Below are 27128 nucleotides of genomic sequence, written 5' to 3'. Positions count from 1 at the left end.
ATATCTTCAGTGAAAATTGTTTTTTTTCTGGGTAGACTATTCTTCTGTTCATGTCTACAAGTCCCAGAAGATACTCATCATGATATGATTGCTTTTATATGGAGACATGATAAATATAATGACAATTATGAATCACAGAGGAACACACAAATAGACTTAATACATTCTGTTATTATGTAAATCAGTCCACATAGTGCTGAGTTAAGTGCTGGGTAAGGTGAGAGAAATCTGTTTTCCCTACTGTCGTATAAAATAGACTATGGCATCTATAAAAACAGGGAAGTCACCCAGCAGACTTGCAGTACTGACTTTCTCTTTCTTTTAATCTAATTACAGCCAGTGTCCGGAAGGATATATCTGTGTGAAGGCTGGTAGAAACCCCAACTATGGCTATACAAGCTTTGATACCTTTAGTTGGGCCTTCTTGTCATTATTTCGTCTCATGACTCAAGACTTCTGGGAAAACCTTTACCAACTGGTGAGAACAGATAAAATGATTCCTCTGGGAAGCATGAAATACTGAGATCAAGGGAACTGCTACAAAATACTTTATTACTTGGGAGTGTGAACTTGTAATATCTATATAAAATTTAATAAAACATCTCTTACATTTTTGCAGACGCTACGTGCTGCTGGGAAAACATATATGATATTTTTTGTGCTGGTCATTTTCTTGGGCTCATTCTACCTTATAAATTTAATCCTGGCTGTGGTGGCTATGGCCTACGAGGAACAGAATCAGGCAACTCTTGAGGAAGCTGAACAGAAAGAAGCTGAATTTCAGCAGATGCTCGAACAACTAAAAAAACAACAAGAAGAAGCTCAGGTATAGTTAGCAAACATAGAACTCTTTTGTGTTTGTTGATTTCAATCCCGTGACCACACTGATGAGGTCAGTAGCATTTACTACACAAAATCAGCAATGGATAAAAGTAGCATTTGAAACATGTCATATGTGTTTGTTTGGTTTTAGAAACCTGTTTGATTTTTAGGAGATTATTATTTTATGTTGATTACTGTCAGTGCTGATGGCATCAAAACATCAAGAACTATAATTGCTTTAATGACACTTTTTTCTCCCTTGTGACTCCTCATTTACTCAGACTCACAAAATATTTAGGCCTACATGCCCTCAATCGAAGTATTTTCTTGATTTCCTGGGGAAGATGAATTTGTTATAGTTGCTTCTTTGTTAGTGTCAGTAGAGAGGGGAAAGGTCAGAAAACAGAGTCAAACCGAGATTATTTCCTAGAATCTGGAAAAACAAAGACATATATAATATTTATTTTTTTATTTGAAGGGTGTTTATTTATTTATTTTTGAAAAAATGAACAAATTCTCTTTATTTACTTACTTTACCCAGAAAAACTTATTAATCTATTTTGTTATTTTGGCATTTTTTAAATAAATTTATTTTTTATTGGTGTTCAATTTGCCAACATATATAATAACACCCAGTGCTCATCCCATCAAGTGCCCCTGAAGGGTGTTTAAACGCAAGTTTATGGATTGCATAAGAAAAAAGCCCTGGTATGTAAATATAGTAAATGACTACATTCTTTGCCTCCTATTCTGTTAAAATAATTTAATTTGGGCTTGATAAGACTTCGAAATGAGGCAAAGATTGCTCTAATTGTATTTCTTTGACTTAATGGCATTAACTATTCCAATGCCTATTTTTGGCTTCCCTTGGATCTTGACTACAGTTCTCCTTTAATACTAAGTATCCTAAATATTTAATAAAGGTCAGGTAGATAAAATATACTGAGGTAACAGCAACAACCTAGAATACTATGTCTTTCCCAAAGCTGTACTATTATAATTTAGAAATTCAGTCAGAAGCCATTGATCTGAGATTCATATATATATATATATATACATGTATATATATATATATTCTGTAATATGTTTTTCTTGTACATTTCTTTTTCTTTTTTTAAAGATTTTATTTATTTATTCATGAGAGACACAGACAGAGACAGTCAGAGACACAGGCAGAGGGAGAAGTAGGCTCCATGCAGGGAGCCCGATGTGGGACTCGATCCCAGGACCCCAAGATCACGCCCTGGGCCAAAGGCAGGCACTAGCTAAACTGCTGGGCCACCCAGGGATCCCTTTCTTGTACATTTCTTAGTGAAATGCTCCACTTATGTGAAAGACAGACAAAACATTTATTAAAATAGTTGGCTGAATTAAGTTCAATGATTTAGACTGGTGCTAAAAGTTATTGTCAAGTGGAAGTGTGATAAATCAGGTTAAAACAGGAAATCGTTCTTAAATTGTTTCCTTCTTAATAGAGTGGTTAAGTCATAAAAAATTGTTATGATATTTGAATGTCTTACTAATATTATTGAATAATTAGAGAGCATAGTAAGAGGCCAGATCTTTAAAGTTTCCATCAAAGTCACACGTATCATCTTCCATGTGTCTTTAAAGTTTAATTCTTTAATTGGTCTAATGACAATGCATGGTTTTCCAAAATATGGACCATAATGGAGAATTGTCATTCAAGATTGTATTCATGATACTGAAGACAGATTAAGCAGTAAATGGGGATAAAGTTTTTAAGGTTTGTATGCAACTACCATTTCACATATGTGCTTCCAGGCAGCAGCTGCAGCCGCATCTGCAGAATCAAGAGAGTTCAGTGGTGCTGGTGGGATAGGAGTTTTCTCAGAGAGTTCTTCAGTAGCATCAAAGTTGAGCTCCAAGAGTGAAAAAGAGCTGAAAAACAGAAGGAAGAAAAAGAAGCAGAAAGAGCAGTCTGGAGAAGAAGAGAAGGAAGATGGGGTTCGCAAATCCGAATCCGAAGACAGTATAAGAAGAAAAGGTTTCCGTTTTTCCTTAGAAGGAAGCAGGCTGACATATGAAAAAAGGTTCTCTTCTCCACATCAGGTAAATATATCATTAGCCAATGATATATTAGCAGAAATTGTGTTTTCGTAACAGACCATTTTTTTTAAGATATGCCAGAGTTTGGTAGAAATAAAACCACCTTCTCCTTGGATGGTGCGGTACTTTCAGAATTGTAATGATCAAGTGTTGTGTTTGTCACCTCCGAGACTTTGTGAGTTTTACAACTTTCTAAAATCCCAAGAAAGCATTTTTAGAGTGTATATCCCACTGAGCTTGGGAAGTTTATGGTTTTGAGGTTTTGCTGAAGACTCAAACATCTTGGGACAATTTTCTACAGGAGAAATTATCAGCAGATGGTCCCCATCCCTTCTTAGCTACACTACTGTGCCTGGACCCAGTGACTATGGGTCTTCTGAGTGGCAGGTTCCTAGAAATGAACCATGTGTTCTTTCAGACCATCTGTGTAGTTGTTCCCATTCACATACAAAACTTCATCGGAAGAATCATTCTTCAAACTCTTGTTTCAAGGAGAACTGAAGCAAAATTTTTCTAGAAGTGTAGCCAAAATTCTTAGGTGGGGTGCTGAGGAATATTTATGACACTAAATAAACAGTGGTGTTCAATTGCACTTGATTATCTCTCTCATGTTTAATGTAAGATTTGCACTAAAAACCCTGATTATATATTGCAGTAAATGTTCACTGGGTGCCTGTGGCTTTTGTACCAACACGAGCTGTTGAAACTTTGAAATTTAGGATCCTTAATTTTTGAAATCACCAAGAGAATTACCAGAAATACAGAGTTTCTCAAAAAGACAATTTCACCAGTAGTGAAACCTTAGTATTATTTAGTAACCATAACAATTAGAACAACATTGATAGCAGTGATAATAGCTAACACTTACCTAATACATTGCAGCTTTCAATCTAAACTCAATTTAAGCCCCTCACTACAGCCCTGAGTAGGTACTATAATTGTTGTCCCCAGTCTACAGATGTGAAGAGAAGGGGAGGGCTGTATTCTTTATCAAGTGCTTGTTTTATCCTTGGTATTCTTTTTTACACTGTCATAATTAATGCTAACATTAGTATTATTTTCACTATTTATTAGGTCCAGTGAGGTTGAATAATTACCTAATTGCCCAATGGCATGTAGATTTTTTAAGATTTTTATTTATTTATTCATGAGAGACACAGAGACAGAGAGAGAGAGACAGAGAGAGAGAGAGAGAGAGAGAGAGAAGCAGGCTCCATGCAGGGAGCCTGACGTGGGACTCGATCCCAGGTCTCCAGGATCAGGCCCTGGGCTGAAGGTGGCACTAACCCACTAAGCCACCCGGGCTGCCCTATTGTCATATAGTTATTAAGGGCTGAAGCGGTATTCAAAATTGATAATGACACTGAAGCTCCTCTTTATCAGCCTAACTAGAAAGAATATTTTTAAAAACTGATAAAGCAACTTACAATTTAATTTCACTAAAAAGATACATATATTTAGGATTGTACTTGCTCTTCATACATTTTGTAGTATATACCATCTCACAAAATCTTATATTTAATATGTGTCAAATTTTTATAGGTAAATTTGATTCATTCAAAGTCCAAATAACATTATGAGATACAATACATTAAAGGATTAGTGGGGTTGATTTTATATTTAAAATAGAATTTTGTTTTTAATTCCACATTTTATACTTATTCACGTTTTTGTCACAATCATTATGATTTAATTAGTGGAGACATTAATCTTAATAAACGTGAATTCCTTAAAAATCAAATCCCCTTTTTACAGCATTGGTCATGTTGAAAAGGAAGGAAAGGAAGAAGGGAGGAGGGGTGGAGGGGGGGGGGGAGAAGGAAGGTAGGTTACTAAAGGTAAAATGGCCTAAATTTGAAACTGCAGATCACCAGGTGCCACAAAGAGTCTCTTCAATTTGCTTCAGTTCAAATCCAATAGAACTAATTCCAGAGGAAATAGTGAAGCCTGAAAAGGTTAAGTTCTGACCTACTTCTTTCTGCAAATTTTCTCACAGATATAACATTTCCCCAGTACTGTCATCTTTGCAACTTTATTTGCTGGCTACTGGGGCTTGATAAGTGATTACTGACTTATACAGCATGCAACATCTGGCTCAGATTGATATTAGTTTCTTAAGTGGTATCTGTATTTTAAAGAAGTGAAAAACTCTCCTTTTGTCTGGTAAATAGATAAATTGCTAAGAAGATGGAGAAGGAGAGAGAAAGAGGAAGAGGGAGAGAAAGAGAAAGGCAGGGAGAGGGGAGGGAGAGAACCCTAAGTTTATACTAATTCCACTTTCCAAGTCCCTGGAAGTTATAGGGAAAATATCAAGGAAGGTAGAGGTTTTTAAGGTATAGCGATGAAAGGGTTCATTGTTAGGTTTTTTTAAAGTCCAAGACCACAAAGTATTAAAAACTATTGTTTTGTGGAGACATGATGGAAAGGCAATTAATTGTGTTGGTAACCATTTCTATTTAAAAAAAAATATATATATATATAATGGAAGTTTTATTGCAAAATTATAATTTTCTCAGTAGAGTAGGTAGATTGTATGAAATATTTCTTAGACTTCAATTTGACTTCTTAGTGTGGGAGATGGGAGAGAAGGAAGTCAAGAGCACAGTCTAATCAAGTCTCAAGAAAATCTGGATATTTTATTTTTAAGAAGATTTTTAAAATTTACTTTAGATAGAGAGAAAGAGCACATGCAAGCAGGGGGAGGGGTCGGGGAGGGGTAGAGGGAGAGGGAGAGAGAATCTCAAGCAGACTCCATGCTGAGTGCGGAGCCTGATGCAGGGCTCAATCCCATGACCCTGAGATCATGACTTGAGCCAAAACCAAGGATGGACACTCAACTAACCGAGTCATCTAGGTGTCCCTGGATATTTTATTTTGAAACTTTTATAAGTCAAGCTCCTTAAGTTATTAGTTCACTCCCTATTTATAATAAAGCAGGAGTTTTGCTTTTTAGAGATTCATTTGTTGTGGCAGATTTTTCTTATTGACCATCTTTTATATATGGTGCAGGATTTCATTGTTATGGATTTATATAATTAATGTAAGCAATAGAAGTTGATGTTAACAGATGGGGCACAATCATTTTTCATTCAGTTGTCTCATGTAAACTGTGCTCTTGTATGGCATAATTCACCTTTGAACTAGAGAAACCTTGTGTGCAGTTTTATAATTTATTTCCCTCCAAGCCTTCTACTGGCTCTAATTAAGTGGAGTACTTGTAGTTAACTATATGTATCCACTATATGTAGTGCATACATATAGTTTCTTACCTTATTTCTTATTACCAAGCATTTATTGCCTGCCTTTTTGAGCTAATGATAGCCAGTAAGTCACAAATCTTGTAACTCTTATGTTTTATAGCTTATTCAAAGTCCCATGTGAAGAACAATGAGATGAAAGAAATTGGGTAGTCTAAGAGAGACATAAAAATAATTACTTATATGGAAAACAATAAAAGAAAAGAAGGAATCTTACTAGTGAAGTTGGTAATAAGATAAAAAAAAATGGGAACAGGAAAAGAAGGAACTTCTCTTAGGAGAGTAGATCAGTCTCTTTAAATGTCCCTCTTTCTTTAAATAATGAATAAGATCCCATAACATAAGATAGTGTTTAAAGCTTACAAATGTTTTATAGATGTTTATATGAATTATTGAGGAAAAATATTCTTTAGCCAAAAAGAAAATTGAAAGCATACTTGTTGTTCAGTAAATATAAAACATATGTAGGTACAAAATAATTTTAGTTAGCTTTAAATCTTTTGGCAAGAAAAAGATCAAACTAATAACATTTAAGTGATAAAATTACTGTTCTTTCTATTAATAATCATAGAAATCCAACTCCAGCCAACTTATGTAAAAAAAAAAAAAAGAGAGAGAGAGAACTGATTAGGTCAGATAAATAACCTCTGTGAGTAGCTTTAGGTATGGTTGGATTTAAAGGCTCAAAACATGTTATTATGGCCAAGTGTTTCTCCATATTTCAAGCCCAGGTTCCTCCAAAGGAGTGGCAAGGTGCCACTGCAACTTCAAAGTTATATTCAATATTCTCAGCAACGCCAATTAAAAATGCACCTCTTTCTCAACGATTGTAAAAGACAACGGTGGCTGCCAATGGACCAAGCAGGGTCCCCTGCCCATCTTTAAATGATTCTCTACGGCCTAGGGTATGGAATGCACTTGCTGGCTAGGCCTGGGTCATAGTCTTGACTGAGGATCATTTGTAAAGGATAGTCAGGTTACTGTTGAAAGATGAAAGAGAAATGGGTATCAGACAAGCAAGAAAGTGTTTACTACAGTGAAGATAGAAAAGTAAATCAGTATAAACAGGAAGTGATTCACTGTGTTCAATGCTGCTGTGCTTAAGAATCAAGGAAAACTACATGGTGGCAGTGACAATGTGGCCATTTAGAAATCTGTGTCATGATTGTGACCAAATACTTAGTGAAAACCAGACTTTTGTGAATATGGTGCTTTTCAGATTTCTTTCAAGAAATCTGAAAAAGTGAAAATCAGGGAATGAATCATACAGTTCTCTCAGCTTGATTTATTTAATTTATTCATGAAGACATTATAAAATATGCAAAGGGAAGGGGGAGAAGCTGCTCCTTGTACTATAATTAAACAGGCCTACTAGCAAGATTGATTTTATTGTCCTCTGTGTTAAGATTTGCATTAGGGTGTGGTCACCAGTGAGCTCTTACTGGGTATATTTTTGGCTTCAAAGGATCTAAATGTAGGTGTGTGTTTAGATGCTTTCCATTGGCACTTTAAATGAGATTAGCTTCTAGAATAGTGTCTAGCAAAAAATTCTGTTCTAGGTGCCAACATTGGGACAAAATAATGTTGAAGGGTGCTTGTGACTATCTAGCATGTGTAAAATGTAAGAAAAGGACAGAAAATTACAAAAAAAAAATGAAGGAAGGGAGAAAAAGGGAAAGCAGAACAGAAAAGGGGAAGCTGGTAGAGAGTGCCTGAATACCGCCAGCAGTTGCCCCAAGTTCCAACTTGTCCCATGACTTATCTTTAGGTAAGTCAACAAATCTGAAACAATGAGTCAAGTCTCATATTTTTGAAGATAACTGCTCTTAATTCTGTTCATCTGTGTTTTGTTTGCTTTCTTATTATTCAGTCTTTATTGAGCATCCGTGGCTCCCTTTTCTCTCCAAGACGCAACAGTAGGGCGAGCCTTTTCAGTTTCAGAGGCCGAACAAAGGATATTGGCTCTGAGAACGACTTTGCTGATGATGAGCACAGCACCTTTGAAGACAATGACAGCCGGAGAGACTCTCTGTTTGTGCCACACAGACATGGAGAGCGGCGTCATAGCAATGTCAGCCAGGCCAGCCGGGCCTCCAGGGTGATCCCCATCCTGCCGGTGAATGGAAAGATGCACAGTGCAGTGGATTGCAACGGGGTCGTCTCGCTGGTTGGGGGCCCTTCTGCCCTCACGTCTCCAGCTGGACAGCTCCTTCCGGAGGTGAGGCCATTGAAAACTGTCACTGTTGGGAAGGGACCTGTGGCTGGCACAGGAGGTGGTGTTTTTTGATTTCCATATCCAGGAATTAAATCTTTTGCTGGGGTTAAATCTTTTGCTGGGGTTGGCTCAGTCCAGGAGCTTACGTTGGCTAAATCTTTTGCTGGGGTTGGCTCAGTCCAGGAGCTTACGTTGTCAAATTGTTCTATTTAGATGCTTCTACAAATTATTTAAAAATTTAGATTGGCTCTCATAGAATCTAATTAGAATCATTATACGGGAAGAAGAAAAAAATATCCTTAAAGGCCTCAGGGTATGAAACTTGTCCAAAAGCACAGCAACAATTTATCAAACATAATGTTTAATTAAGATAACCAAATGAAATGCAAGAAATTTAAATACACAAGTTAAGGATCTTATCACCACTGTTTCTTTGAAAGGAGGATTTGATACTTCCTCTTGAAGTTACATACTATTACTAAAGACATCTAAATCCTTCGATGCCACATTCTTTTTCTTTGTCGGTCAGAGTGTTGTGACATGTTTAGCACCCACTCAAACGACCCCATCCATCATATGTTTGTGTGGTAAAGAAGTCACTCAAAGTGCCTGGTAGGGTCATGTATTGCAATTTTTAGAGCAGATTTCAGTTTTCATATTACAGTCATGATTTCTTTTTGTAAACAGGCTCTAAATCAAGCATATAAGAAAGAGTTTCAACTAAATAGCAGATACTTACAGGGGTATATATTTTGACATTTTCCTTTGTAAAACATAAAGTTCTTTTAAACTTTGGTATTAAATAAGATTTTATTGGCTAACATAAAAACATTCTAGCAGTGCCATTTGGTTGTATTTTATAGTCTGCCGAATCATATTGAAATCTTCTTTGTATGATTTTTTAAATACAATCCCATTTATTATAGTTGGATAAGCTCTTTCAGCCACATTAAAATCATACAGAGTCAGCTTTCTCTCACCTAATAGAGGAGCTTCTTACCTCTTTCCTAGGTTACAAAAATAACCATTAATCACTTTTTTCCCATGGCCTCTCTTCACTACTTTCCCAAAGTCCAAGTACCTGGAGTCAGATAAAATAGTGAAAAAAAGTATAATTTTGTAGTGAGGGGATGTCAACTTCTCTGTTATAATAACCATAGCTAACTATGTACCAGACCCTGCCCAGAACACTTTACATGTGTTAGTTCAGTAAGTCTTCACTACAACCCTTTATCATAGTTACTGATATTATCCTCATTTTACAGAGGAAGAAACTGAGGCCCATGCATGGTGGAACTAAGATTTGACCACAAGTATGCTGGGTATTAAACCTACATTCTATGCATACGGCAATATTGCCTTCCATTGAATTTTTTTTAACTTTCTTAAATGGAGAGTAAGAAATGGATAAGGAAGCAAACATTTTCATTTTAACCCAGTGTTTCTCAAAGTATACTTCACCCTCAGACTACTTACATCAGAATTCCCGGAGATGCTTCTTAAAAAATTTTCCCTCTCCCCAACCCTTAGTGACCACCATTCTGCTCTCTGCTTCTGTGAGTTTGATGGCCAAAGAGTACAAAGTTTCTGTTAAGCAAGATAAATAGGTTCTGGAGATTTGCATAGCATAGTGCCTATAGTTGACAATACTGCATTATATACTTAAAATTTGCTAAGATGGTAGATTTTATGTTAAATGTTCTCATCACAAATCATAACAGCAACAAAAATAAAGGGGATGGGAGGAAACTTTGGAAGGTGATAGAGATATTTGTGGCCTTAATTAGTGTACTTAATGTTGTGTACATTAAGTATACACAGCTTTTTACATGTCAGTCATTCTTCAATAAAATGGTTAAAAAAAAAAGAGATTTCTAGTACAAGCAAGACTTACTTAGACCAAAAGACTGAAGAGAACAAAGTCAGGGAAATTCCTCCCGTGATGAAACTTACACGTGATGAAATATGAGCATCGCTGATCTTGATGAGTGTTAGTTGAACAAACAAAAACAAATCCACAACTTCTTTGCATACATATAAGGAGTATCTCAGAAAATAGCATTTATATGGATGTTTATCACCATTAATGGCAATCATATCAACTGAGTGGAAACTTTGCTTTTGAATATGTCTGCATTAGAAGTATGCAGGTTGATAAAATAATGTCAATTACACATTCCACAATAAAGTCAGTGTAGATGAACAGGACTCATTGCTTTTTAGAAATAGGGAGAATCCTCATAGAACTAAAAATGATTTCTTTTTTGTTATTAGCACTCAGATCTGCATTTGAAATGCTTGAGTTTTGCCCTTTCTTCCTGTGATAATTAATTTCTTTGTTTGATTTCCTAAAGTAGGAGTAAATTTCTGCCCATGTTGAAATCTTGGTGAGTTTATTTTGGAATAGAAAACTATCAAATCACTTTATCATGGTTAAAAATCAAAGTTCCCCAAATCGGTGTTATTGCCTTAAATTAGAGTTTCAGCACCAAGGATGTTTTGTTTTGTCGATGTTTTGTGGAGTCAGTTTGTAAATGTAAGACAGTTTAAATTAGTACTAATATTTGCTTTTATTATTAAGGATTTTAGGAAATGTGACCTATATGTAATGAACAAAAGCGTTTTACAAGTTGAATTCACATTTTAGGAGAACTGTTAACTAATGCATATTAGGGAAGCCTTAAAAATTCTTTCCATACATGAAACCATGAATAAGTGTCTATAACAATCTAATAACTCAACCTGAGAGAAAATCAAGGAATGATGGGTTTCAGTCTGAGGTCCTAGGTAGGATTGGTTGAAATGCTAAAAGAGTATCCATGCAATGGTAGACGTGATCCCTCCAGCCAAAAGCTCCACCATGGAGGAATTGAAGTCCATCCTAACTGCAAACCCAGGCATCAGTGAAGGCTGAGAATCTGATGGGCTTTCAAACACTTTCATGCTGATTCCAGCAATACCTTAATGAGCTATTCTCATCTGGTGGACATTTAGTTAAGTAATACCTGTTATAGGAACACTTTGGGGTTGGCTACCCTTAAGAATGATAGTTATTTTATCTGAAATTTTATTTTCAGGGCACGACTACTGAAACAGAACTAAGAAAGAGACGGTCCAGTTCTTACCATGTTTCCATGGATTTGCTGGAAGATCCTACCACAAGGCAAAGAGCAATGAGTCTAGCCAGTATTTTGACCAACACCATGGAAGGTACGTCAAAAGTCTTACAGCAGAGCTACTTGGTGGTGCTTTGGTAATGATGAAAAAAATACTTTCATAAATTCCAAAAAACTTCTTCCTGACTTTATATCACATCAGCACTATGTCTTTTACCAGATAAAGGTAAAGTCCACGTACAAAACATAGATTCTACTGTCTCATTCAGATTTTTATATAGGCTCCAGGAAGCTACTGCAAATTCAAGATATACTTGGAATACTGCTTTTACAGATTAAATTCTAAACTATTGAAGCTTGTTGTGTGCATGACAGTGAAAGGAGTGTAATGGTAAATGTTTATTTTCATGATGATGCTAACCCATTTGAATTGTATTAACTACCTGAGACATAAGTTATAAAGTCCTTTGATTTAACCAGAAATATAAATGGAAATGTGGATTAGGGTTTGATATTAACCTCTTTGAAGCAAATTTTTCAAAATTTTGTCGAACTATTCTTGCCTCTCTTTGACCAGAGTTTTACAATATATCAGCCTTTTCTTTAGTTGCAGATTGTATTATCTGAGTAGTTAACATATTGGTTAGCAGTCTGGATCTTATAATGCCAAAATAAAGACTTTGGAGACAGCTTGATCTGTGATTAATTCTTGGTTCTGCTACATGTTAAATGTGTTAGTTTATGACTCTAAACTTCAGGTTTTTTCATGCTAATGAGGTCTAGGCATCAGGTTGTTGTAAGAATTGAGACATCATATATAAAACATCTTATGAATCTGGAACATAGAAGGCAGTTAGTAAATATTATCATTATTATCATTTTACTTTGTTTTTGTTAATTCACATTTGTGTCTTTCCACACTGTAAGTGAATATAAATGTAAACTATCAACTTCAACTACTTGGAAAATACTTTCATATAAAATATATTCTATCCTCCCCCCCTTGCCCTCCTTCTTCCTTCTCTCCTTTTCTCTTTTATAACCCCCCTCTTTCTGCCCCCTCCCAGATTGTGTGTGTGTGTATGTTGTGTGTGTGTGTGTGTAGATGTGTCAAAGGAAAAAGAAAGATGGCAAATGAAAGAGAAGGCATTGGGCACATGCCTTTCTTATTGTTATAGTTTCTCTTAGCATTGGATGGATTCTTGGAACAATTCTTTTCCCGTCTGAATGCAAAGATTCTTTGATACTAATACTAGTACCAAAAGCCTAAAAGTCACATCCAGAAAAAACCCACAGTGGAGATGGCTGAATATTTATTGCAGCCATGTCAATATTATAAGACCCAATTTTCATAATATCCTAATGCAGTATCAGAAATCTTTTCCCTGATTTCTATGGAATATTAAACTCAGTACGTTCTTCCCCAACCTCGCCTGCGTTAGCTTGCACTCCCTCTTCTCCCCCAGCTGCCAGTAGCTTGCTCCTCCCTGTCCCTCCAGGTAAATCTTTTGAAGATTCTCTGGTCTTCTGCTCCTTGCCATAGCAAAACCACTGAGAGGAAGCTGCCAGTGGTTCTGCTACCGATGTCAGCAGCATGTCTGCTCCCTAAAGCAAGAAGTAGAGAAGGAGACAGGGTAAGTCTAAATCAACAGTCCTACTTTGCACTTATGATACCATTAAGTTTGAGCTAACATGAGAAATTACTTGTAAAACATCAATCCACCACAAGATTGGACTTGTCCACTAATTAAGATATGGAGTTCAGAATGAGTGTACCCACCTGGCTCTCCATTGAAATGTGTCTCAAGGGAGTTGCCTAGGATGTCCTAGAAATATGTATGACTTAGGAAGCAGGAGGCTGAGTGTTTGTTTTAATACCTGAAGAGCTTTTTGACTTTATACTTTTGTGAGAGACAATGGCAACATTTTCATCCTGTTTTTTATTGGTTGTATGAAATGCAAACCTTACTTTTCTTTGTTCAATTATATATAAAAATTTTGAACGTGGCATCTGGGTTGGTTGTTAGCAATATTTCATTCACATGCACTTGCATATTAGAGCTGTCTTTAATATAATCCTTCCCTTTTTTGTTCCTGCTAACAGTGGAAAGATTTTAGGTTGACATAATTTGTTTATTTGAGGATCCTTTCTTCTAAGTCTAATCATGGTTTAGTTTACCTTCCCTTTTTCTTTTTGAACCAGGCTTGTTGATCCAGCTGGCTGGCATCTTTTGTTTTCCTTCTTTTGAACTACAGTCAAGTCTCCATTGTCCAGGATAATGAATAACCTCCTACTTAATGAAACTATAGGAGATGAGCAAAAATGAATTGTTTGCTTTTCCAGTTTAAATGCAAAACCATATAGAAATGTTTCCTGGTCACATCCTTGGGAAGGATAGTGGGAGGGTAAGTTACAAACACCTGAGGAATTGAGGAGACCCAGCAAAATGTCTAAACTACGATGTAAGTGAATCTCAGTGCAGATAATCCACACAGGAATAATGGAGAGATGGCTGTCGTTCTTTCCTGAGTGCTTTGTTTTGTTTTAAAAATGTAAGACTCTTTTTCCTTTCTCTCTGGCATGAATAATTTAATGATTTTATTTTAGAACTAAAACAACTTTGCTCCACTTTTTCCTGGTGTCAAGATGAGCAACACTGGCTGAATTTTCCCTTTTGAACTTTTGTTTGTTTTTTCTTTCTTTTTTTTTCTATTAAATTCCTGTTTGCTTCTCTTTATCTGCTGAATGACAGGTCACATTTTAAAAATACTCATTCTGACTGTACACAGACCAAGAGTTATTATTTCATTTCTCTTTCATTATTTACTGTAAGTGATATCTTTTTATCTTCAGTATAAACATGACATAATTTAGGAGCTGTAAAACTATTGATTGATATTATATTTTTCATCTGATTTACTCTTCAACTATTCTTTATTATTTACAAAATTACATAATAAGAAAAAGAGATAAAAAAAAGAAAAAAGAAACTGTGCACTGGAAGAATTTTAATATCTAAAGAGACAATTGAAGAATCTATCTCTAATGGATTTCTTTCAAGGAAGTGGTGAACGCACAGCATTAGTTGATAGTGAATGTTTACCAGCAAAACACAAAATCATTAGTTATTCTTGTGCTTATCCATTCCATATGCTGTTTTCTCTCCCACAAAGTTTAGCTTCTAGGGAACTGTACCAGATTTGGAGGGATATTCCAGTTGCTACATTAGTAATACTAAGGTAACTGACTAGAGTCCAATATACTATGAATAAGAAAAGAATCTTTCTGTTTATTCTAGTGCTAAGAAGTGATGTTCTCATACTTGGCAGGGCAGGTAATCAGGTGTGAAACAATGATATAGGCAGAAAACAATTCTGCATTCTTTTCCCACTCAAGAGTTGATTAAAAGATCATCTTACCAAAGACGATAGTAATTTCCCACTTCCTAATTTTTAAAAAATTTTTGCTAGTATTTGCCAAGTTTCAGGATTTTGAGTACCACCTTAAAGAGCTATGCAATTGTCTTCTCTCTCCTATTATTTAGTTAAAATGCTTCTTGAAATCATTGTATTTATTTCTTAAATAAATGTATTATGATATGAAATTTTATATCAAAGTTTCAGTATTATAGATGTACATTTTAATGCATTAAAATAAATTCTTACCATGAAAATTTATGAATTCTACATATGCTCCACCTAAAATCCTCTTATATTTTACCAGTAGTACATAAGTCTCAATTGAAACATAGATTTATGCTAACAGTGAGTATCCTGGTTTCTTAAGGTGCATATTTTCTCTTCTTTTTTGCCCTCTAGCTAAATAAAGAAATTTAGAGGAAAGGAATCTTGTTGAGTTTAATATACAAGCCTATATTTAAAAAACCTTAATTGGAAACTTTTTGACTAAAACTGGTGACACTGACCAGCTATCTTGTTAAAAGACTCAAAGCACATATCTAATCAAAGAACAGATTTAGCATGACTGATAAAAGTTTAAGGACATCTCCTGGGAAGGGGTTCTTTGATGATTTATTTGCATCTGGTCTATCTGGAACACGGATGAGCTTAACCCAAGTTCTACCCATTAGCTTCAGATATTCTTGAAGATAATTTTCAGACAGTTTAATATTGCAGATAGAATCTTGGAAACTATATTTAGCCAAAATAGGTTTGGGAAATTTACTAGCCTTTCTGTGTCCATGTTTCCCATGAAAGCTAACCCATAATAGGTGTTTTCCTGTTCTACCATCAGATTAACCCAATAATGCCTTTTGACAACTTTAGATTTCTAAAAAAAAATATCACTTTCAATTTAAACCAAATGCTACTTAATAGAAAGTAAGCAGTTTTCATGAATATTCTAACCTTTTTCTTCCAGAACTTGAAGAATCCAGACAGAAATGCCCACCCTGTTGGTATAAATTTGCTAACATGTGTTTGATTTGGGACTGCTGTAAACCATGGTTAAAGGTGAAACATCTCGTCAACCTGGTTGTAATGGACCCGTTTGTTGACCTGGCCATCACCATCTGCATTGTCCTAAATACACTGTTTATGGCCATGGAGCACTATCCTATGACAGAGCAGTTCAGCAGTGTGCTGTCAGTTGGGAACCTGGTAAGACACACTGAGGATTCCTCTTCCCCCTTGATAGAGTTCCTCATTGCCTTAATGAATTTTATATCACCTTCAAGTTAAATATGAGTTAATTGTGTACCTGGACAGCAAAAGTTTAGCATCCCTTTTTTTTAATAACAAAAATATATCGCTGCAGTTAAGCAGTGCAAAAGAGTGAAAGATTTTATGTATAATTTAATTTAGAATTAAATTTGATTAGAAAGATTATTATGAGTTATAGAGGACATTAGTCTAAGGTACCAAGACTCTGATGTATTTCTCAGGTGTTTAGAATAGATTATTAATGACATGACCACATTTGTCAAATTATAAAATATGCCAATTTTATCAAAATATGCCAGTTTTGATCATTTTGAAATATCATTTATAAACACTGAAGATGGATTCTTTGGGGGAGGGAACATCACATAGAGATTATCATTTCTGTTTCAATTTCTCCTGTAAATTTAGTAATTTATAATGAATTTTTGCATACATTTTCACTTAAAAATTTGTATTGACATTCACTGGTTATATGATAGAGTGATAGAAAGGAAAGTGATCTTATACAGAGAAACAAAATGAATAAATTCAGGCAACAAAAATATATTGGTACCAATGTAAGAGGCTTAAGTTCTCATGTACCTCCCAACTTGAGAAATGGAATTTATGTGAGTTCCCTCTCTCTAGGTTGCCATAAATTGAGTCCTAAAGTAGATACTATGATTGTATTTTACAACTGGGGAAACTGCCCATAAGAAATTGACAGAGGAATGGAAAGTCTGAACACTATATTAGAGACTCTTGCAGAGACTATTATAAACTATGATCAGAAATCATAGAACTGTAGGGTAGCAAAGAATAATATTACCTATTCCAAATTTTCACCTATATAGGAACCTCTTCATCATTATCTCTAAAAAAAGTTAATAAGGGGCGAAAGAGAACTTTATGGAGGCTGGTATTAAGAAGCAACTCAAATGGCCTAAGCAAAAGTAAAGAGAATTCATTACCTCAAGTAGTTAACATCCATTTGGACATAGCTCCAGGTTTTAACCTGTCTAGATTCTGGTTCTCAAGGACTGTCACTGGGAGTCATTTTCTGACCCTACTTCTTCCCAATATTTTTCCTTTGTCTCTTGCTGGGTATTCTATTGATGGCAACATTCCACCAATTTTTATCTTACCAACGTAAGTTCCCTGAGGCAAAGGATTATGCTTCCTAACTAGTTACTTTAACAAAGGTCTAAGAATTGAAGATTATTGGCCTGGTCGGAGTTATAGGACCATTTCTAAGGCAGTCAGTTACTCTGGTTCTAAAGTTAGAATGCCCTATTTGGCTAAACCAGAACCATTTCTTATCACTGGAGACAGAGTAAATAAATGGAATTATAAAGAAAAAAATCAGGTCTGTCATTTCTAGAAGAGAGAATAGATGCTGGAAATAAAAAAACAACAAATAGGTAATTGAAAGTGAGACCTGTCTAATGTGTTAAGGAAAAGAAGATTTGCATTTGAAGTGAATCATGGAATAGTAGAAAATATACAGACAGGATTCACATTCTTCTCAAGTGCATATGAAATATTCCAAGGATAAGCTATATGTCAGGTTATTAAAACAAGCCTCAATAAACTTAAAAAGATTGAAATCATACAAAGTGCTTTATGGACAGAAATGAAATGAAATTAGAAATCAATAACAAATAAACTTGGAAAGCTTACAAATATGTGAAAATTTAAAAACTCCTAAATAACAATGGATCAAAGAAAAAATTACAAGAAAGATTAGAAAATACTTTGAAATAAATGAAAATGAAAACTCACTAAATTGACACTTATGAAGTGCAGCAGCTACAAAGTGCTTAGAGCTAAATTTATGTTGTAAATGCCTTAGTTTCAAAAAAACTCAAGTACCTTCTCCCTTAAGAAACTAGCAAAAGAAGGGGAAGCTAAACACCTAGCTAGCAGAAGAAAGGACATAACAAAACATTGTGTGGAAATAAATGAAATAGAGAACAGGAAAATGTTAGAGAAATCAACCCAAAAGATGATTCTTTAAAAAGATCAACAGAAATGACAAATCTTTAGCTAGACTTACCATTAAAAAAAATAGAGACAACTCAAATTATGAAAATGAAAAAGGGACATCACTATAGATCATACATAAATAGAAGAGTATAAGTAATGCTATCAATAATTGTACACCAACAAATTAGATAAGCTAGATGAAATGGAAAAATTCCTAGAAGTAACAAACTACTGAAATACACTGAGTCAAGAACTAATAGAAAATCTGAAAAAAAAATAGTAAAAATTGGATTGGTAATCAAAAAATATTCTCACAAAGGAGAGCCTAAGCCCATATAGTTTCACTGGTGAACTTTATCAAATAGTTAAAGAATTAACACCAATCCTTTACAAAAAGTTCCAAAATATAGGTTAGAAAGGGATACTTCCCAACAGGGTTAAAAATTCGAAGCCAACCAAGATAGAAAAATTGGACCAACACCTTGAGCATTTCTTTAAAACTGCAAATGGGCTACATTTGGGAGTAAAGAGTATGTCAAAGAACCAGAATTCAACCAAAACAAAGAACAAACCAAAATAGCTCTATCCTAATTAAGTGTAAAACATAGCCACCATAAGTTCCAGGTGGCCAAACTATAACCTAATTGCCTGCTAGAACAAAAATTAGTGTTCTTCAGAAGAAAATAACTGAATCAAAATTCTCTACAACACATCACATCACATAAAAAATTGCATGATATGTGAAGCTGGGAATGACTGACAGTCATTCAAAATTAATAAATGTGGGTAAATAGAAAAGACTGTCTTTTTTCCTTATCTTAATTTCTTTAAAAGACAACTTATTGTTTAAAACAAGAGTTTATAGCATATGTAAGCATAAAATATATTAAAAGATCAGCACATGTGATTCGGGTGGCAAAGATTTGTTGGAAAGAAAATAAACAGTGTTATATAATATCTAAATATCTGTATAATACTCAAACAATGGATTTCTACTCAACAATAAAGGGAGATTAAACTAGTAATACCTAGTGAATTTTAACCTAGAGTATTCGAGAGGTATTTGGAAAAGTCAGTAAGAGTCTCAGGTTTCTGAGATGGCCACCATGTTTGAGAATGATTTCATTTACTGAATTAGTGAGTATCAAAAAGAGAAGAAAGGTTGTACAGAGAAAGTGTTTAGGTGAATTTTGGACTTGTTGAATTTGAGATTCCTATGAGATAGCCATCCAATGGAAGTGTTGAATAGGCAGGTAGGTGTGTAGTTCTGGAGCTCAAGAGATGTGCTTGAATGGAAAAATAAATCTCAAAGTGTAAACTTATTGTAAAAGGAAAATTAGAGTAAGAAGTTCCAGGACAGAGAGACCTCTGAAGAAATCCAATACCGAATAATTTGTTAGAGGAAGGAAAGCAACTGAGAAGTATCCAGGGAGGTGTGGATCACTGAAGCCAGAAACAAAATATTTTCAGGAACAAGGAAGAAAAAACAATGTGAAAAAACTCCCAAAGAGGTAAGCAAGATAACTACAAAAATTTCAATTGAGTTTAGCAATGGTGATATTGGCTATGTTGATGAAATTGATTAAAGCAGTTTGTGTTGACTGATAGGTTGCAAAGTGAGTTGAAGTAAAGGAACTAGTGAGTAGAGACAAATACCCAATCTCTTAAAGAAGTTGGGCTGTGAAGAGACAATAGATGGGGGTAGCTAACATGGGAAGTGGAATGTAAGGAGAGTTTCTTTGATGATGCTGGTGGTTTCAAGGTGGTTTTAAGGTAGAGGAGGACTGAATGTCCCTTGCTCCCTATAAAATTGGAAGCAGTCAGTAGCAGGTAGAGGTTGAAACTACAGGTTAATTGAGAAAGTGAATTCTTTGAGAAGGCCAAAGGACACGTGACACAGGTAGAGAAATGAGAGCAAAGCAGGGACACTTTTTTTTTCATTTTTAACAAGAAGGAAAAAAAAGCAAAGTGTGGGTTTGGATGGAAGTAGTTAGGTTGGTAGAACACTGAGAAAGTTGAGGTTGACTGACTTCTTTTCCCTCTGAGACACAGAAGTACTGAGAGTGAAAGATAAGGAAAAGTGGTTAGATATATGAAGGAGAGAAAAAGTTTGAAATAGTTGCAGAGTAACAAAATGGAGAATGGAGAATACTGCTTCTTTTTGGCCAGGAAAATGATTTTTATTTTTAGCATTCTTACCATCTGTAGGGCTGGTGGTGACTATGTTTATTACAGCTAATATAAAGTGTTCTTAGCACCAACCTTGCCTGTAGGGCCATGGGAGGGGACCAACTATTATGTAATCATTTGGTCAATTTTGGAGGTCTAGAGAGATTAGAGACTGCCAAGCAGTAGACCACAAAGATCTAACTGAACCTTTAATATAAGAAAATAAAAATTACAATATTAATTTTATGATCTTAATTCACAAATTCCTTATCACTTAATAAACCTTAAATATAGTAAACAATTAAATATTGGTTTGAGTACAAACCATTTGAGATTACTGATTTTCTGGACCTAAACCAATTCTTAAAATTTGAAATTTAATTGTGATTTGTTGGGAGTAAATTAAATTGTTCAATAATCATTATGATTTCAAGAGTATTCACTTATGTAATAACGTTTCTCATTTAGGTCTTCACTGGGATCTTCACAGCAGAAATGTTCCTCAAGATAATAGCCATGGATCCATATTATTACTTTCAAGAGGGCTGGAATATTTTTGATGGTTTAATCGTAAGCCTTAGTTTAATGGAACTTGGTTTGGCAAACGTTGAAGGATTGTCAGTTCTCCGATCATTTCGACTGGTAAATTAACTGAGAGTACCCATAATGTTGTTTTTTTGTTTGTTTGTTTAAGATTTTATTTATTCATGAGAGACACAGAGAGAGAGAGAGAGAGGCAGAGACACAGGCAGAGGGAGAAGCAGGCTCCATGCAGGGAGCCTGACATGGGACTCGATCTCAGGACTGCAGGATCACCCCTGGGCGGAAGGTGATGCTAAACCACTGAGTCACCCTGGCTGCCCCTCTACATAATTTATAATTTATAATTTATAATTAACTCTTACCTAGGAAGAATTATAAGGTTTCCTATAGTTACAATATTTTTTGAGTACATTTAAAAACAAATCAGATTCCTCTACAACCAAATGGTAATTTATTCTTCATTATAATTTTAAAAGATAGATGAGGTTTATTCAGATGAACAACCAATAGTTCTGTCTATAGTAAGTGAATGGCAGGGCTAATAGGGAGGGAGAAAAAAGGATTCATATATAAATCCAAATCACAATTGACACAATATTCATCTTTCAGTTACATGAAGTTTGTTTAACTGTGCATGAGGCTTGGTTGAGACTTAGGATGCGCTCGCCTTTCTCTCAGAGGCTCAGGAATTATGGAGTTGCCCACTTTGCTCCCATAGAAGTCAAGACTTGAGACTGTGTAGAGTATACAAGGGGAAAAGATGGAGCTCCCCACACATTTGCCCCTTTAGCCAGCCAGGAGGTCACCAGACCCAAATTCTGAGAAGAGTTGTCTAAATTACATTTTGTCGATTTTAAAGTCTTTTATTTGATTTTAATATTCATCAGCTCATGCATCTTTTAAAATTAAGAAACAGAATATCACCTGAAACATTTTCATCTAAAGTGTGATATATTTTATCATGCTGTTACTTTGAGTTTGCTCTTTTTGTGAATTATTTTCAAAAACAGAGGTTGCATATAGTTACTAAAGACAGTTTCTTATCAGGAACATATTAATGGTGATTAGATTCAATACTTTGCTATGAAGTTTATTTAGAATTTTCCTTACCACCACCAAAGATGAAAGAGGTGAGATCCTTGGAGCTGTGGTTTCCTTCCCTAGTTGTCATGGATGGCTATGGATCTAATTTGAAGGTAGGAAGATGCAAAAAAAAAAAAAAAATAGAGAAAAATTAGAAATGATTATATAACAAATAATATGGACAACTACTTAAAAAAAAAGTGTTCAGTAGGGGTGCCTGGGTGACTCAGTCGGTTAAGCATCTGCCTTCAGCTCAGGTCATGATTCCCAAGTCCTGGGATTTATCCCCACATTAGGCTCCCTGCTCAGTGGGGAGCCTACTTCTCTCTCTCCCCTTTGCTCCTACTCTCTCTCACACACAAATAAATAAATAAAATCTGTAAAAAAAAATGTTTAGTAAATCTTTGTGATGATATGATGCAACTTGGGGAAATAGGAAACAAATTATCATTAGTGTTTTGCTTAGTGTGTGGGCTCCTTTGCATTAATTATTCTCTGGGAAGAAATTAAACATTTTGGTGCTTATATTCATTCCTTTGGGTCTGTCAGAATCCATTAAATAATGCACTACTGTTGGCCTGACATTTACTGAAGCATCAAATAAAATGCTGCTGTAGTTGAACTGTAAATGGCACCTTAGAGGACTCCATGAGCTAATGCAACCAACATATCAAGTACAGTGATGACAAGCCATTTACACACTATAATGAATTGATTGATTAAGTCACTGAAGACATAAGCATTGACAATATTAAGTCCAAGTATTTCCTATTTGAATACAGTAGTCCTAGTAGTGCCCCCTTATCTACAGGGATATGTTTCAAGACTCCCGGTGAATGCCTGAAACTAGATAGTACCAAACCCTATATATACTGTTTTTCCATATACATACGCACCTGTGATAAATTTAATTTATAAATTAAGCACAGAAAGAGATTAACAATAACAAGCAATAATAATATAGAACAATTACAACAATATACTCTTAATAAAAGTTATATGAATGTGGTCTCTTTTTCAAAATATGTTATTGTATTGTACTCATCCTTCTGAGATGATAAAATGCCTATGTGATGAGATGAAGTGAGGAAAATGATGTAGGTATTGTGACATAGTATTAGGCCATTATTAAGAAGGAGGATGAAGGATCATCTGCTTTCAGACCACAGTTGACCATGGTTCACAGAAAGTGAAAATGCAAATAAGGCCGGGAGGACAACAGGGTAATAAATCACTTTTAAGATACAGTTTGATATTACAACAAACTACAGATATAGCAAGATAAAGCAATCTAAAGATTTAAAGAAATTAGTTGTTTTTTTTTATTGTACCTTCTATAATTTGTGTTAATTTTATCTGTACTTGTGCATCCCAAGTACACTTAAAAATATATTCTCTTTGGGCTTTTAAATAATGAGCCTCTACTTCTGTGAATCAGCCTCTGCTAATTAATCACCATTAATCTTAGATATATCAGTTCCCTATAGAAAAACAAAAACAAAAAATCTTACATATGCTTATGTAAGATTCTGGAAATTTTGATGTATCTAATTAAAATGGCAATAAAAACTGGCACTGTAATTGTTTTATTTATAAAGTAGGCTATTTTAGAATGAAAAATAACTCATGGTATTAAATTAACTGGTACATTTGCTAGATAAGAGTTTGACATGCAGATAATCCATCACCCTAAAATTGAGACAATTGTGCTAGAGATTTTTCCCTGTAAATAAATGTACAGATTCTTTAGAAGGCAGGGCAGTAATGACCTTCATACTCTTTTTTCCAGCTCCGAGTTTTCAAATTGGCAAAATCCTGGCCCACCCTGAATATGCTGATAAAGATCATCGGCAACTCAGTGGGGGCTCTGGGCAACCTCACCTTGGTGTTGGCCATCATCGTCTTCATTTTTGCCGTGGTTGGCATGCAGCTCTTTGGTAAGAGCTACAAAGAATGTGTCTGCAAGATCTCCAATGATTGTGAGCTCCCACGGTGGCACATGCATGACTTCTTCCACTCCTTCCTGATTGTATTCCGTGTGCTGTGTGGAGAGTGGATAGAAACCATGTGGGACTGTATGGAGGTCGCTGGCCAAACCATGTGCCTTACTGTCTTCATGATGGTCATGGTGATTGGAAACCTGGTGGTATGTAGTAAAAACATTTTCCTTATTTTCAGTAAAAGAAATGTAACCATAACAAAAGTATGTTCAACTGAGAAATGTTTTATATGTTTTTGGCTTTTTAAAATCAATGCTAAATTATTCATTATTGCAGGAGCCAGGTGTTTAGTCTATTGAGACCTACATCAACTCAATTTTAAATATTTGTTTATTATTTATTGTCATTTTTTCCAGTTTTACATAATTGACATATAACATATAATGTATAGCGTAGAAAAACTCTTAAGTGCCTCTGGAACCAAAGTTGTTCTTCATCACTATATTTCTTACTATTCTTACTATTCCATACAGAGCTATTTCTGGCTTTTATCTTTTACTTCTTGTATTAAAGCATGGATGTGTCACTAAGAATAGTCACTCATTTTATTTTTAAGTATCAACAATAGTATCACTTGAAGATGTTTCAGATTTGGATTTCCTGCAAATTGGAGTTAAAAAAAAATAATGATCATCTCAAACCATTAAAAGCACATGAGTTATTTGGTGCCTAGAAACCACAGTATCAGCAAGTAACATTGACTCAAGAATCACTTATTTTCATGTCATATCATATCATGAACCATTCCCAATACAACATTACTAAGTCCTGGAGGCATAAAAAAAGGTGATAAGTAGATATATGACACTACGAAATGACCTACTCAAACAGGAATAAAGATAGAAGTAGCTAATGCATGTCGAAAATGTAAAAACAGAGTGCCGAATGTCAAGTTCACAAGTAGAAACATTGCTTTAGAATGGCAAGGTTAATGAAGGCAGGCTTTATCAAGAAGTTTGAACCTGAATTATCTTTAATTAAGATATATGATTTAGCTTGGTAGAAAGAAAAGTAGACTGTCACAAACCAAGCAAGAGTGGACCCAATGGATGGGGAGGAGAAGACAATAGACTCAGTGAGAGGCATCAGGTTCTTATACTTTAAACATTAAGTAATAATTCTGAGTTGCTTGATTGAGTTCCAATCCAGTGGACTAGAACAAGGACTGACATAACCATATTTTAAAGTATGTAATTTATAGACTTATTTTCCTTTCACATAGAAGTTACCTCCAATTTCCCAAAGGAAGAGAAAAAAGGCAAAAGGTTATCATTTATTACTGTTAATTTTCAGATTTCGGCCTCCTCAATATTAGCTTAGATAATTCAGACCAATTCTTGTAGTAACGAGAAACATGAGCACTGTGCAATCTAGAAATATGAATGGTGACTTAAAACAATAAATATTTATTATCTCTAGTTTATGTGGCTCATAAATTCAGGAGCAGTTTAACTGGGTAGTTCCGTCTCAGGGTCTATCATAAGGTTGTTGTCAAGATGTTGGCTAGAGCTCCAGTTATCTTGACTGAAGCTGTACGATCAGCTTCCAAGAAGCCAGCCTCTTGTAGCTTTTGACAGGAAGCCCCAGTTACCTGTTGGCTGTTGGCACAAGGCCTCAGTCCTTCTCCACATGGACCTCTCCATAGATAGAATTGTTAACTATCTCTAGGACATGCAGCTGGTTTCTCCAGAGCAAGTGACATGAGAGAGAAGGCAAGGAGAAGGTTTTCTTTGTATTCTGATCTTGAGATCCTATACTGTCCCTTCTGCAATGTTGTATTCATCAGAGCTAGTCACTAAGAAAAACACGCTTAAGAAGGAATTAGGCTTTAACTTTTGAATGGAAGAGTAGCAAATAATTTGTAGATATATTTTATAACCACTGCAATTCCCAATACAATTTGCTCACTTCCAGAGAAGTACAGGATTGCGTAGAACAGGGAGAGATAGTCCTGGGGTTACATAGAACAGAAACAAAAGGTCATAGGCTTGTATCATATCATAGATTTGGTGTGATTTCCTATATATATTTGGCATATATTAAAAGAAAAGAAGAAAAGGCAAAGAACAGAATCCTCTATGGCAACACTGAATGAACAGATCAGACTACAGCAGGGAATCCATAGTAGGAGTGGTAGAAAGTAAGTGTAGAGCTAGACTGTGTAGACTTTTAATTTCTGAAAAGGCCAATTGTGCATAACAAAATTGGACTTTTTTTTTGTAGGCAATTCAGAGCTACAGATGGCTTTTTTATTAGGAAACTAACAATGAGCAAGTGGTATTTTGGTACAATTTATGTAGCAGGAAAATGCAGAGTGGATTTAAAGAGAAAGAAATTCAACGTATCCCATATTATCTACTAATTTACAGAAATAAGACAAATCTAATATGTAATTGTACAGAAGATTCAAATTGAAAATGGAATTTCAGAAGCCTCTATATCTATGGATGACATTTAATATAAATTTGAATTACCATAGGGGCGCCTGGGTGGCTCAGTCAGTTAAGTGTCTGTCTTTGGCTCAGGTCATGATCCGAGGGTCCTGGCTTGAGCCCCACCTCAGGCTCCCTGCTCAGTGGGGAGCCTGCTTCTCCTTCCATTTCCGCCCCTCCCCCTGCTAGTGCTCTCTTTCTTTCCCTCAAATAAATAAATAGAATAAAATCTTTAAAAAATTTTTGGATTACTATATATGAACAAAGAGATATAGTCTGTGGACACCCTGGGTAGCTCAGCTGTTTGGCACTTGCTTTTGCCCCAGGGTGTGATCCTGGAGTCCCGGGATGGTTCCTGCGTCGGGCTCCCTGCATGGAGCCTGCTTCTCCATCTGCCTGTGTCTCTGCCTCTCTTTCTGTGTCTCTCATGAATAAATAAATAAAATCTTAAAAAAGAGAGAGAGATATAGTCTGTAAAATAATCATTTCTATATACATGCATACATTTATTTTATTTTTTTAAATGATTTATTTATTCATGAGAGACATAGAGAGGCAGAGACACAGGCAGAGGCAGAAACAGGCTCCTCACAAGGATCCTGATGTGGGACTCGATCCCTAAACTGGGATCACACCCTGAGTGGAAGACAGACGCTCAACCACTGAGCCACCCAGGCGTCCCACATGCATACTTTTAAATTCCGCACCTTTAAGGAAAAAAAATAAAGGCTCTCCTTTCTTTTTTGACTATCAGGTTGAAAAGTTCCCACTAA

General features: G+C 35.3%; 1 protein-coding gene across 2 annotated transcripts in view; it reads left to right on the top strand.

Annotated features, from left to right (window-relative positions):
• Positions 1-27128, top strand: part of SCN2A (sodium voltage-gated channel alpha subunit 2) — a 134902-nt gene that overhangs the window by 67993 nt on the left and 39781 nt on the right. For both annotated transcript variants that reach the window (XM_072811491.1, XM_072811492.1), the window contains exons 9-16: positions 337-478; positions 620-826; positions 2608-2895; positions 8020-8367; positions 11442-11574; positions 15862-16100; positions 20766-20939; positions 23713-24069. In XM_072811491.1, coding sequence (XP_072667592.1) covers positions 337-478; positions 620-826; positions 2608-2895; positions 8020-8367; positions 11442-11574; positions 15862-16100; positions 20766-20939; positions 23713-24069 — 1888 coding nt within the window. The remainder of the gene's footprint in view (positions 1-336; positions 479-619; positions 827-2607; positions 2896-8019; positions 8368-11441; positions 11575-15861; positions 16101-20765; positions 20940-23712; positions 24070-27128) is intronic.

The sequence above is a fragment of the Canis lupus genome, chromosome 34 (assembly GCF_048164855.1).
Source record: "Canis lupus baileyi chromosome 34, mCanLup2.hap1, whole genome shotgun sequence".
Classification (NCBI taxonomy): domain Eukaryota; kingdom Metazoa; phylum Chordata; class Mammalia; order Carnivora; family Canidae; genus Canis; species Canis lupus.
Note: the sequence above shows the minus strand (reverse complement) of the source record. Positions and strands in the feature narration are given on the sequence as shown.